Source organism: Herpailurus yagouaroundi, unplaced genomic scaffold (assembly GCF_014898765.1).
Source record: "Herpailurus yagouaroundi ecotype Mexico unplaced genomic scaffold, PumYag 141, whole genome shotgun sequence".
Taxonomy (NCBI): Eukaryota; Metazoa; Chordata; class Mammalia; order Carnivora; family Felidae; genus Herpailurus; species Herpailurus yagouaroundi.
The window spans coordinates 4,015,572-4,030,002 of record NW_024412396.1 but is presented as its reverse complement, the minus strand read 5'-3'; the positions used below and the strand labels follow the sequence as shown (position 1 = coordinate 4,030,002).

At 43.3% G+C, this 14,431-nt stretch overlaps 1 protein-coding gene across 3 annotated transcripts in view; it reads left to right on the top strand.

Moving 5' to 3' along the window:
- Positions 1-14,431, top strand: part of STXBP6 (syntaxin binding protein 6) — a 254,042-nt gene that overhangs the window by 192,632 nt on the left and 46,979 nt on the right. For all 3 annotated transcript variants that reach the window (XM_040476834.1, XM_040476833.1, XM_040476832.1), the window contains exons 3-4: positions 7,761-7,891; positions 8,826-8,991. In XM_040476834.1, coding sequence (XP_040332768.1) covers positions 7,761-7,891; positions 8,826-8,991 — 297 coding nt within the window. The remainder of the gene's footprint in view (positions 1-7,760; positions 7,892-8,825; positions 8,992-14,431) is intronic.

Here is a 14,431-nt window from a genome sequence, read left to right as displayed (position 1 = left end):
AGAGCCTGTTGATTCTGAACATTTACTACGTCCCAAATGATAACACGCTTTGAGAAATACTTGGGAAGCCAACGATCAGCCCTGTGTGGAGCGCGCCATGCTCCATTTCCCCCTAACTGTAGCAGCGATGATGTTCCCCTGTTCTGAAAATATTTGAGGTAACAATCTTCATATTCTTGCTCCTAAGCTTTGTAAACACTCAGCAGTCTCACCAGATAAAGTTGCTGACGCAGCCTCAGACCTGATACTTACTTGCCCACAGATACTGCAAAATCCACCTCGAATCATCAGACATTATTAGAGTATTGGGAGAGCATTAAGGAAACTAGTTGCAAATAATCATTTCTCACCTCAGTCTGTTAGCCCATTTCTTTACCACATCAGCCTCCAGAAGGTGTGCTCAATCTTGCTTTTACTTCCTGAACCACATTTCACAGGATTTCGTCTCTTTTTTTCCCCCCTTTCATGTCAGCCACCTCTGACAAAGAGCAGCCCTGCTAAGATTCTATGTGGATATCCCTTTTATTCCTTACTCGAAATTGTTTCTCATCAACGGTTTTGTTGAAATCAAAATGTCTGGCCATTAGACCACAGCAGAGCAGAGAGCTAAGGCATACCACAAAGCACTGACCTTCACTTAATGGTAAAGTCATGGTAGGAGGCAGCATGATGAAACTAAGGTATTTTAGGCACCTCATTATGGTAAACTCTGCAGTTTAGCTACCTAGCCTCAATGTCAAACTATATTATAGATAGATGTATCTTCAGCGTCTTCTTTTTCATAGAAATGGCCACGTAAAATTATAAGGTGATTCAGTTTGAGTTTAATGTGTATAAGAAATGTTTGTGCACATGTTAGGAAAAACCACCTATGAACATGAAATGGTAGCAGATCTAGAGGTGACGAGTAATAATTTTGTTGATATGATGATTATTTGTTTCCTTTAAATTAATGTGTTTTATTGTTGTTTTTTTTTTTTAATGTTTATTTATTTTTGAGACAGAGAGAGACAGAGTATGAACGGGGGAGGGTCAGAGAGAGAGGGAGACACAGAATCCGAAACAGGCTCCAGGCTCTGAGCTGTCAGCACAGAGCCCAACATGGGGCTCGAACTCATGGACCGCGAGATCATGACCTGAGCCGAAGTCGGACGCTTAACCAACTGAGCCACCCGGCCACCCCATAAATTAATGTTTTAAGACCGATGCTAGATATTTTGTATCTTTTTTTTCAACGTTTTTTTATTTATTTTTGGGACAGAGAGAGACAGAGCATGAACGGGGGAGGGGCAGAGAGAGAGGGAGACACAGAATCCGAAACAGGCTCCAGGCTCCGAGCCATCAGCCCAGAGCCTGACGCGGGGCTCGAACTCACGGACCGCGAGATCGTGACCTGGCTGAAGTCGGACACCTAACCGACTGCGCCACCCAGGCGCCCCTAGATATTTTGTATCTTAAAAACAAAATTGATTTTCCTGTTTGGACTGACTGAGAAGTGATGCGATATGAATAAGGAGATTGTAAGGGAAAGATGTAACTCCTTAGAAAGTCTTTCAACCATTGGACCTTGAAATGAAGGATCAGCCTGTTAATCACTGGCAGACCGTGCATCGTCTGCTGTTTTGCATAAAAAGCAAGTAACTTGCAATTCTGTCTTTCCTTTCCTCCATCAGTCTTTGTCCCTACCTCCACCAATTCCTGACTTAACCATAAGACCAGATTTTATCTAAGAAAGTGCTTTGCTATTGGCAAATAAATAGAATTTTCTGATTGGGCAGAAGCAAGGCTGGGTGGTTTCTACTCTCTGACTGTAGCTAAGCGTCTTATTTTATAGTTGTACCATCTTTCATGGAAGGGCCATTCTCTAAAAGACCTTTTTTCAGCCAGTTAGCTCATGAGAGAGAGAGATTTCACCACTTGAGTGGTGATGCTAATGATATTACAGGCATAATAGTTTCTATCACTGGTGTTTTTTAGTTTAGTTTTGTTTTTTTATAATATTTATTTTTGAAAGAGTGAGACCAAGCACAAGCAGGGGAGGGGCAGAGAGAGAGGGAGACATAGAATCCAAAGCAGGCTTCAGGCTCCAAGCTGTCAGCACAAATGCAGGGCTTGAACCCATGAACTGTGAGATCATGACCTGAGCCAGAGTTGGATGCTTAACTGACTGAGCCACCCAAGCATCCCTATCACTGCTTCTTAACTACAGCTGAGATGTAAATAAAGTTTACATGAAGGCTAATGAAGAGATGTGCCCCCATGAGAACCACATTCTTTTTATCTGAGCTGGTAGCAGAAGGACTTGAGTTTGGTTGGCCCCATGCTTCTATTTTCCTCTGTCACCAGTAGAAAGCAGTGGGTGACAGGAGTGGGAGGGAGTGAAAAAGCAGCATTAGGCCTGGATAACTCCAAAGTGTGGGGAACATCTATGTTTTGATTGTCTTTAACACCTGTCTACACTCGCTAATCACCATTTTACCTTAGAGTGGACCTCAAATGCCAGACCTTCCCCTGACAACTCTCTAAGTTGAAATTAATAGCATTTATGTTTTAACTGTATTTTTTACATTATTTTCTATTTAACGTAGGCAGAGCTATGTACCTATTTACGGCTTTCATGTATTTTGTTTCTCATTAACTTATTCAAGGAAAAAGCCGTTTATCTAAAGGGAGATGTTAAGGAAATAACAGTTCAGAATACTGTCAAAATCACAACAGTAGTATCCTTATTAGAACAAAAAATTCAGTTAGTCCTTAACTTAATGAGCATCCCACATGCAATAAAATGTGGCATTTGACATTGCAGCAAAAGGCTACAGTGCAAAGAGCAGTGGACCCTAAGCTTATTGTGCAAGTTGCAGTCTTCCCATTGATTAACAGTATTGCTTTGGCAAGTCAGTGCTTTCCATGCCTCAGTTTCCTTGTCTATAAATACAATGGGTGATAATACAGTAACCCTGCCTCTGTCACAGAGCTGTTGTCAAGCACAAGAGAAAAAACCAGAGGCTGTATTTAAAAAAGAGTTTTAGAAATTTTAATTGCTGGGAAAAATGTCACTTGTGATTATGTCAATTCATAGGATCCTACCTCACAAACCACAAAGATCCATGTGGGGATGTATCCACCTCTTACATGTTTTAGGACCAGATGCACATCATAGCAGCCTGGTTTTTATGCTTTACAAACATGCCAGAGAGGCAAATTTTGAGTATTTTATCCAGGTTCAAAATGAACCTGTTTTGCAGTGAACAGAGTTCAGTGACAGAAATAACATGGCGAGGGAGCCTACACAGATCAACGATCACACAAGTTTTCTCTATGGGGTTGGCATGTAAGCTGAAATCCAAATGGCAAACAAGAGACAACCATTAAAAAAAAAAAAAGGGGGGGGGCGCCTGGGTGGCGCAGTCGGTTAAGCGTCCGACTTCAGCCAGGTCACGATCTCGCAGTCCGTGAGTTCGAGCCCCGCGTCAGGCTCTGGGCTGATGGCTCGGAGCCTGGAGCCTGTTTCCGATTCTGTGTCTCCCTCTCTCTCTGCCCCTCCCCAGTTCATGCTCTATCTCTCTCTGTCCCAAAAATAAATAAATGTTGAAAAAAAAAAAATTAAAAAAAAAAAAAAAAAAAAGGACGGAGCATTCCTATGAAGGGAACAGCATTTGCAAAGCATAGAAAGGGGTTGTAGTTCCCCAGGAGCAAAAGATGGCTGGAGCCTAGTGGACAGAAAGGAGAGTGGAAGGAAATAAGAACAGGGAGGTACTCAAGGGCCAGATCATCTAGGGCCTTGCAGGTCACGGTGAGGGCCTTGGGTTTTATTCAGAATGTTTTGGGACGCCACTGAGGAGATTTTAAAAGATGGCTCAGTCTTCCATATTTTAAATTTGAATGGCCAATCTGGCCAGAGGAACCAGTTTGGGAGAAATCATAGAAGTCCAGGCGAGGGCTAATGGTCTATTACCTGGAATATTGGCAGCTTCATGAAGCCTGCTTGACCTCCCCCAGCTCTGCCTTGGTCCTTAAAGCCCCCTCCCTCCCCAACACCTCAGGTGACTCTGGTTATGCATTAGCACTGTTTGCATCATTTTTAACAACCCTCCCACCGCCCACGTTCTTGACTCAGAACCATATCTTATTCAATCTTTGAATTGCCCACAAAACTTATTTCTGTGCCTCCCATCTTGATACATGTTCCATAAATATTTGTGAAATCAGTTCATACACCACAGTGGACTCAGCAGTCACAGTGCCTCAGAATCACCTGAGGAAATTCAAAATGTGGGTGCCAGGCCACACCTCCAGAGATTCTGATTCACGTGGTTTGGTGTTATTTGTTGTAAAAACTCCCAGATGATTCTGGTGCACGTTGGAGTAGAGGGCCAGGGTGATTCTGGGTGGTCTTACCTGGGAGTGTCATGCTCACCCTACCCCTTTAATTTTTTTTTCAACGTTTTATTTATTTTTGAGAGACAGAGACAGAGCACAAGTGGGGGAGGGGCAGAGAGAGAGGGAGACACAGAATCCGAAACAGGCTCCAGGCTCCGAGCTGTCAGCACAGAGCCCGACACTGGGCTCAAACTCAGGAACCGTGAGATCATGACCTGAGCTAAAGTCAGATGCTTAACCGATTGAGCCACCCAGGCACCCCTCACCCTACCTCTTTAAATGCCTATATGTTTTCCTTTTCCCCATGAATGTTGAAGGCATGATAGAAGTGCCCTGGTTATCTGCCCTTTAAAATTCTTCAAAATAATGAATGCAGAGTCTACTGTATTGGGGTAGTTGGCCATAGGGCACTCCGATATTACTGATCCAGGGTATGCTATCAATCACTTGTCCTTTGGAAGGAGAAGATAGATGACTTTTTTTCACTAGACTTCCAGAATTTGACCAGCATATTTGTTTTACCAGCTGCGGACCCTGAAGACACCAAAGCAATGAAAGGGTTAAACATGGCTCCATCAAACACAGAACTCAGAAAGTCTGGCAGTGGTGTCTTTGTGCAGTTGTTTTGATTTCCGAAGGGGAAAGTCTTTATTTAACTCCACATAATGTGTATATAATAATATAATTTTAAGGCACCTGCTTCAAAATAGAAACTGGGATGTTGGAGATAATAACAATAAACAAAAATTAAACTAAACCGGGCTCAGTGCCCAGGAAAACTACCAAGATTCCAAGAACTGGGCAAAGAATAAGCTAATAGGGAGAACAAGGCAGCAGTGGTTGGAGTTGTAACTGCCTCCATGAAAAATGATCGCTCATGGGGCGCCTGGGTGGCGCAGTCGGTTAAGCGTCCGACTTCAGCCAGGTCACGATCTTGCGGTCCGTGAGTTCGAGCCCCGCGTCGGGCTCTGGGCTGATGGCTCAGAGCCTGGACCCTGTTTCTGATTCTGTGTCTCCCTCTCTCTATGCCCCTCCCCCGTTCATGCTCTGTCTCTCTCTGTCCCAAAAAAATAAATAAAAAAACGTTAAAAAAAAAATTTTTTTTTTAAAAAAAAGAAAAATGATCGCTCTGTAGCGGGATCTCTGTTAGCATTTCTGTGGGGCATTTGTCATGTGGGTGGGGTTCCTGCCCTTCTCATTTCAGTGACAGACTTCCAATGGAACTTGCTTTTTCTAAAATGTCAATCCTCAACATGCCAGTAATTACAGGGACCCTGCATTGTGTTTGAGTTTTTATAATGCTGTAAACCACTTGGAAATAAATGGACCAGAAGTAAAAATAGGAGTGCATAACAACTTTAAAGTTAGAAGGGAAACCCTCATGTTTCCCAGGATGCCTAAATGTCGTGTGATTTACATAAACAAAGGAGGAAATCCTCTTTGTGTGTTTAGGGGTGTGTGTCTAATACAGGAACCCGTGTTTTCCTGTTATTGAAACGTATTCTTTAATCTTTTAAGCACATTTTAGGACCTGCATGTATTCCAGGTGTCTTGTTTCCTCTAACATGAAAACTGAAGAGCAGGGCATGGCTATCAGAGAGACCTATTAGATCCCATAGGAGGCACACAAAATAAACGGATAGACAGAGCCCTGGGCAGACTGATACTATTGCCTGAATTTAGTTCGGGGAATGATTATTCCTAAGAGGACTTAACAGACTTATTCGTGGAGCTGTAAGCCAGGCAGACTGTGTGTGAACAGAAGACTGTAAAATTTCCTCTGATCACGGGTGTTAAGGGGATGATGACTTTTTAACCATGAAAGTAAACGTAATTGGTATGAAATGTTCAGAAGCTTTTAGCCAAATATAACTGAAATAATGGGTAATAAACCTAAGCATTATTTGAAATTGTTTTTTAAGTGTTTGCTAAATCCTGGTTTGGAGCAAAGGGGAAAGATTGTACCAAGGTCATAAAAACAGGTCTTTAGTCCTGGAACCATGCAGTTCTTGCCAAACGTAAAGGCAAGATGCCCACATCTCATTCCGCTCTTGGTCCCTGGGTTCCTGCTTTAATGCCCGCAGATACTGCAACTGCCCTGAACTCTAGTGTGCGTGAAGAAGGGTCCTTCTTACCAGGAACCGTGACCACAGTAGATGCCTGCTGTCCTTCATCCCTCAAGGATTCTTTTTGCCATCCAATGACCATCCGCAGGGTTATATGGAAATACAGGATCTGCAGGGCTGTTTGAAACAAAGAAAGAATGTGCCACTGCTGCACAGTCGTCCTAGGATTGCATTCATGACAAGTAGTACTTTCCACTTCTCCTAGTTCCCTTACTAGCATCGTTTCTGTTAAATTTTACAACTCGTACAGCCAGGCCTCAGGAGGAGCTTTTACGTTAAGCCCTTTTATAACACTCAATTACGTCTCCACCCTTGAGGCTCTAAGTCACGAAATAAGCAGATGTGGAAATATCCAGAGTGACTCTCTCTCCTAGCGGCCGGTGCTTGACCTCCGTCTGAGAGGTGACGCTGTCCATTCTCGGCATGGAAGGGGCAAAGGAAGAATTGACTAAGGCTGGAAGGAGGAACTGTCTCGGTCCTGCAGGTGTGGAGGCCTCAGGAATGTGGGGCAGGCGGGTATGTGAATGCCAAACGCAGGCATAAAGAGATGCAAGCTAGATTCAAACTGGACAATATTTTAAAGCCAAATAATGTTTTAAATATTTCCTCTCTTACCATGGGAGCCCGGTATATTTACATTCAAATACCACGCTAGGTATATACATTGCAGTTCACTAGGGGAGCCAGTAACATCCACTTCCTTTAAAATCCAGCCTTTCCTAGTGACCTCTCCCTGACACCTGTCAACCCTGTATGCTTCTTTCCGTGCAGTTGGTCACCATGTTCTTGTAGCCTCCACTAAAAGTGCCCGGTGTTACCTGATTGAGGCGTGTTCAGTTTGAATGAATGAAGACAGAAATGAAGCAGCCCTTAAAATTATAATTATTCTGCAGTCGCTTGAGAGTAGAGACTAGAACTTCTGTTTCTTTTGAGTTCACCCCTCATCAGAGGCATATGTATTCAGGGGCTCTTGGGTAGCTGTCAGTTGCATGTCTGACTTTTGATCTCAGCTCAGGTCATGAACCCAGGGTCGTGGGATCAGGCCCCACATCGGGCTCTGCGCTGAGCAAGGAGCCTGCTTGAGATTCTCTCTCTCCCTCTGCCCCTCTCCCCCCTCACTTTCTCTCTCTCTCTCAGAAAATAAAAGGCACATGTATTCATATTCTGTGTGTTTTTGTGTGTGTACACATGTAAATCTAAGATGAAAACCAACCAACCTGCACACCCACTAATCTGAGTGGTTTCTCTCGGCAGTGACAAACAAGAAACCCACACAGGCGTCCATCACGAAGGTCAAACAGTTTGAAGGCTCCACGTCATTCGTGCGGAGGTCACAGTGGATGCTTGAGCAGCTTCGCCAGGTTAATGGCATCGATCCTAATCGGGTGAGTGAATGTCTGGTGTTGAGCGAAGGTGTTCTCTTCACACGATGACTCCCTCACTGACCTTGGCAGTGGTGGTGGTTGTCTGAGTCCTCTTTAGCGAAGCTATTTCTCTGTTTCAGTTACGTGGCTAAGACTTTCTTATTCCTATGCCCTTCTTATGGGGAACTCTAAGTCTTTTCATCATGTGTGATGCAGAAACTTAAGGGGATGCACGCTGAAGAAGTGCTGGCTCCTGTAGTAGGTTTATCAGCCAAGTGCAAAAAGCAGAGTTCAGATAGCATGTCCATGGTTACCAATATGAAAAACCTACGTTCATCAAGGCTTCATGTATCTCATTATATCACCAGTGATGAGACTTATTAGCCGAGCAAGCAAATAAATAGGTGGCACCTTACAAATTATGTATTAGGATTCTATTGGATTTAATATGAGAAACATTTTAATGTAGAGCTGTTTATTTAAGTACCTTTCCTTTTGTTCACACATACTCACTGTATAAAACCTCAGTAATGAGGAGAAATAAAATGTAAATTGTCACTATATGCTAAAATAATAAGGGGGAATCTTTTCCTTACCAAAGGTTAGGGGCAAGATTCATGGGTTTCACTGCCAAGAACGTGACCTTTTCCGGGTCATCGGGAAGGCAGTATCTAGTCTAAATTGTGCCAGGTCAATGTGTAGTAAGCTGTTGGGGCTTCTGTGAGCGTAGCTTCCTAGGGACATCTATAAATACTCCAAGATTTGGGGTTTGCTTGATAAATAGAGAAAGGTGAACTTTCTTTCCATGCACCTGGGTGCTAATAAAGATGAGCCTTGTGATTAAGACCAAAGTTTTGAAAGGTGTTTCAGCTTTTGTGAGCCTTTTGTCAGGGGTAAGCTGGAAGCCGCAGTTTTTCTAGATTGAGATCAGCACTTATTTCACTGTCTTTTCCAGGATTCTGCAGAATTTGATCTGTTGTTTGAAAACGCATTTGACCAGTGGGTGGCCAGCACAGCTTCAGAAAAATGCACCTTCTTCCAGATCCTCCACCATACCTGCCAGAGGTACCTCACGGACAGGAAGCCCGAGTTTATTAACTGCCAGTCCAAACTCATGGGAGGTGAGTGGACATTCGTACGGCTTTGGCCACCCCGTTTCCTCAGACTCGCTTTCACATGAAAAGGTAGGTGTCGGCAACATAATTAAAGGCAAAAAAAGAATCAGGATACTCAGAGCTGGACAGCATGAAAACCAGTCTAGGGAGTTCATTGTATGCTAAATCTAGACACAGTGGAATTTTTTCATTCTTAACCAAATCTGGTCTTTGGGGAAGAATTAGCCACTTAGCTAAGATTAGTTATGCTATAAGAACAAACCTGTCCCCTCATTAGGAAAACCTTTCAGTTTGGGTTTCTTGACTACCATTTCTATAAATTCATTGCAGAGCACCGTTTTCTAGGCTGCTTTTTCCTATTATGTCTCAAGATATTCTCCAAATATTAACATGTAGATTCTGACACATATAATCTCTTTCTTTCAAATAGCAGCTAGTCTCACGTTTATTCCTCGAATATCACACAAAGGGGAGTTAGGCTGAGCACTGTAAGCCAGCCTTAAGGGGTGAGTACCAGTGTTGGCAACTTAATGAGAAACATTTAGAGGGTGCTTAACACATTTCTTTTAGGTGGCATTGCTTTTTAGGGAATTGAAACTGTGCTAAAAATATTCTCAAAAAGCCTTGCCAGTCACTCTGTGAGCTGAGGAAGAAAGTTTATATCATTGCTCTCTTCACTGACCTGTTCTCCAGGTTTTGAAGAAAAAGTTTTTTGTGCCCCAACTTTATCTTAATCAAATGTCAAATGAAGGTCACGTCATAGACACTACGTCTCCTCCTCGGGCTGTACATATCTTTCATATGAACACGGCGCAGAACCCATTAGTCTGCCCACACACCTAATGTGTGCATACTGCCATTCTGCCCTTGATCTGCTAGATGTCATGGGGGAAGATCTCAAACAGTGAGTTGCTTACGTCATAGGAACCTAGAAAGGTCTTCCTTAGGCTTTGATGCAGTACTCTATTATAGCTTCTCCATTTAGTCCTAGAAAAATATCAGAGGTGATGAGTAGTGCCTATTTTTTTCAAAGCGGCCCCATCCTGTGTACAGAAGTAAAAACTGTGAGATATGGATGTTGAAAGACAGCATGTGACGCTGACCTCTTACTGTTTAGAAAATAGAATGAGATACTGCTCTCATGTCTGGGCCACCAGTACTCTTCACGTGAATCCCACCTGCAAAGCCCAGCTTTAACAGATGTGGCAGGTGAGAGCGCCCTGGGTTCATGGCCACAGATGACTGAGTTTTTCAGTGACTGGAGAATTGACCGGGAAATCCCAGCTTTCCCTCATTCTTCACTGGGTAGGATTTTCTCTGCTATCCTAGAATCAGATTGGTTTCTGGATGTCAAGTTCCTACTGGGAAGAATTTTTCCATCGGTGTCCGTATGGTCAGTAGATGCCTGGATAGCACTTACGCAGAGCCTCCTCTGAAAATAATGTGACATTATGGGTTTGACATTTCTGTTGCCCTTGGAGATAGACTCCCCTCATGCATTCCACTTCTGCTCATTCCGTCCTGAGAGCAGAGTGGCCAGAAGCAGAAGCGGTGCCATGGGAACTACCACATTTCCTCAGAAGGGAAATGTGAGGCGGAAGCAGGAGGGCCACAGCCGCACTCCCTCCACTGTCCTTGCAAGAGAAACGAGTCTCGTCCTTCCTGCTAAGGTTGAGGGGAGCTTTGGTAGCTCTTCTCTGCCTCTTCTCACTAGGTTGCCTCTCTGAGGCTCTCATTTCTTCTCTCAATACAGTTCCTCTCATGCAGGCATGCATTCATTCATTCATCCATTCCTGGTTCATCATCCAATTATACAACAAGTAAGCATTAAGTACCTGCTATGTGCTGTACTATGTGCTGGTCACTGTGCTCGGTCCTAGGTATAGAAAATCGTTTGGTTCCTTAATGGACCCCAGTTTCACCACCCATATTCCAGACTGGCAGATCCCTAACAGCCTTTCTGTAAGCCCTTCATTACCTTCTTGAATGTCCTCAGACCTTCCGACACAGTCCCACTCAGCCGCTTCTGTCAGTCATTGGCTCAGCCCTTCAGAGGTCTTCCAGTGCCCTGTGGATCCCAAAGTCTGTAGAGTTGAGACAGGAATCCATATATCCAATGTTAAATTGTTGTGTGTTGGATAAAGCCGCAGATTGATTTCCTGTAGTAAGAAGAAGACTAAGTGAATGAGACCAAGTGCCAGAACTGGCTCTGCCTTTTGAGACCGTCGACCTCACTTTTCACTGGTGTCTTGTCTTCCTTAGACCTCACTTTTTGCTGGTGTGACTTGTGGAGGTTGGATTAGATATCTACAGTCCACTTCAGTTTTAATATTTAGAGAATCGATAATGCTTAAGTTACAGCTTTATTGTGTAGATTAATCACTTCTTAATTACAAGGCAAATAAAAGATTTGGCACAGTTAAATATTGACAGGTCTTAGATTCCTAAGGAAGGCAAAAAAGTTTGAGTTAAGCACATGTAATTTGTTGGCAGCACATAGATCCTTCACGCGTGCACCTCGTCTTCTTGTTGCTTGTCCTTGGTAACAGCCGTACCAACATACCCTAGTTAATTAGCATACCAATTAGTCTTCCTTTCTGCCACTTACCACAGTTCAGACTTAAAAAGTGCATAGTTTTTGGGTCACAACATTCTGACCCCTTTAACTTTGGGGATACCTACCCTATATTCAGCAGATGAAATCGGTTTCAATTCCACAGTATCCTTTGGTCTGTCCTCACCGTATGGGTCACACATCCTAGAACCGGTTGTTATCAGAACTGTGAAATGTCACAGATTTTGTGATTTTAAAGAACTAATATCAGCGTTGGTATGCTGCCCTACACCAGATTGTTTACATATGTTATCTCATTTAGCCTTTTACAGTAGCTTTTGGAAATCAAATTTATTATCTCTACTTTACAGAGAAGGAAATAGGATCAGAGAGATCATCAAATAGCTTGCCAGGGGTCATATAGCTAGTAAGTGGCAGAGGTGAGATTCAAACACAGGCCTCTCCACTCTAAATTTATCTTCCCCAGGGCCACTGAGTGCCATACCCCAGGGGACACAGTGACATTGTCTTTTCTATGAATGGTGCCCCTGAAGTTATGTAGGAATTTGGAGAAAATAATTAGCCAGCACATCCCTAGGTTTTAACAAAGGGAGATAAGAGGAGAGGGCCAGAGATTATAGATACTTTTAACTCTTTTCCTTGTCTTATCGTTGGTATGCAATTAAGATAGGAAGTCTTAAGCTTTTTTTTTTCCCCCCTCTTGGTCCTAAGAATGATGGAGTTATCAGGGATCTTTAAAACCACCTTGCTCTTTGGTTGTTTTTGATTTCGGTTTTGTTCATCTGATATTATTCATGTTTCAACATAATAAAGAGATGAACTATTTTGGTGGCTGGGAAAGATGATGGAGCTCTGGCCACTCCCTGGACCTCTCAGGTACTCTGCATCTGGCCTAACCCTGGCATTGGGAAAGCTGAGGACCAGTGATTTTCAATCACGTTACTGAGGTCCCAGTACTGGAAGCAAGTCTGCCTGACTCCCACTGAACCGCACATTCTTTAATACCAGTTCAGACAGGATCATCATTTTAAATATCTACAATTCCATGCAGTTCTTCTCTGTAGTTACTGATGGTATATACCCCACATGACCATGTTTTTCTCTTTCCCTCCGGGAAAATCAGTTACACAGAGACGGATTCTTTGACATGGTTGAAACTCTCTCCTGCAAACGTGATATTCCATCTCCAGAGGACGGACTGGGAAGCTTTGATCTTCTGATGCTGGTTACAGAACCCAGGAGACACATGTACAGTCTGTAGGGCTGAGTGAAGGCCCTCATAAACGGAAAGAGGGCAGGATGCTCTAAGCAGGTGTGAAGAGGGGAAGCATTGGTTTCTTCTCTTGCCTCTGTCAGCATCTTGGCAGCCATCTTCTCTTCCCTGGATAGTAGGAAGACCTGGAAGCTGGAACCAAGTCCTCCAGGCTTGGTCATTCCTAACTTCCACTCTACCTCTCATTTAATTCATTAAAGTTTGGTCACCTTTCAAAGATACAAAGCCATTCATTTAGTTGCTGGATCCCTAAGCTACCAAGAAACCTAGATTTAACCAGACCGAAGGCAGAGGCATGAAGCCAGTCTTTCTACTAAAATATGACATGGCATCATGAATGAAAGGGGCCCTGAAAGTGAACCTCGGGTTCATTTCTGAGATGCTAGATTTTTGTGTGTCTCTCTCTGTTTATCATAGGCAGAGATGATACACTGTTATGTGTTGGTAACACATTTGCACTTCAAAGATGCCTCCAAGGTGTTAATCATATGTGTAGAACTTTGGATTCCAGAGGAGAGACTTCCTTTCAGCTAATTCATTTCGAAGAAACGTGGTCTGCTCCCAAATAGTAGTATCAGTGTAGACAGTGGGAATGTCATATTAAGTCAAGGTCCCATGGGGAACTTTGTTGTATCGCTTTCTTTTTTTTCCTTCGTAAATCCCACATGGCTCTCCATTGCTCTTTTATTTACTCCGACCTTGCGTAGCGATTACTTTCACCCTATTATTCTTATGCCTAATGCTGTGGACTATGGAAATCTGTAGTGGTATTGAACAACTTCTGTGTTAGAACCACAACGTAGATTCTTTGCAAACCTGTTTTCTTCAATAAGTGTTATAAATTACTTTCTGGAAAAAAATGATTTATTCTTCAAGGCAAGCTTCTGTACAGACTGAAGCACGTCCTAGCATTTTCTTGAACTCAACCCAAACAGCCTTGGCTAACCCACACAATTACCTCTTGTTCTTTCACCTGTTTTGTATGGCTCCTTCTTCAGTGGACCCTCCTATGCGTTTGCAGCCAAGTTTCGCATGTGACCTCGTTGATTTCACAAGCATTCACTCAGCACCGCCTATCTGTCAGGCACTGAGCTAGCTGGAGAGACCCAACAACAACGTAGATACCTTGCTGACTTTGCTTACTGTTCTGGGGAGACAACAGGTGTAAATAGATAATAAACAGTTCAATAACACCAAGGTGATTGCTGAGCTGCATTGTAAAGGATGGATAGCAGTTGCCAGCCAGACAGGGGCAGGGTGAAATGAGCTCTCTCTTACTGCAACAGGTAATCTAGAGAGTTTCATTCCAATGTTGGCTATGTTCAGATTTTGGAATGTGGCAGATTGTTTTTCCACAAAGCAGCCTATTTTGAAATGCCGTCCATTTTCATCATCACCAAAGGAAATTTCTTAAGTGTTGCCTTCCTATGCACAGCCCTTCAAATGATGGTATCAAGCCCGGACTCCTGAGCTCTATTAGAATCCCAGGGACACAGATGTCTGTGATGTCTCCTTCATAGCAGGCTTGCCCTCATTTTCCTTGCTGATTGGTATGCGGAAGGAAACACCTAATGGCTTTACGCTGGATTCCCCTGGGA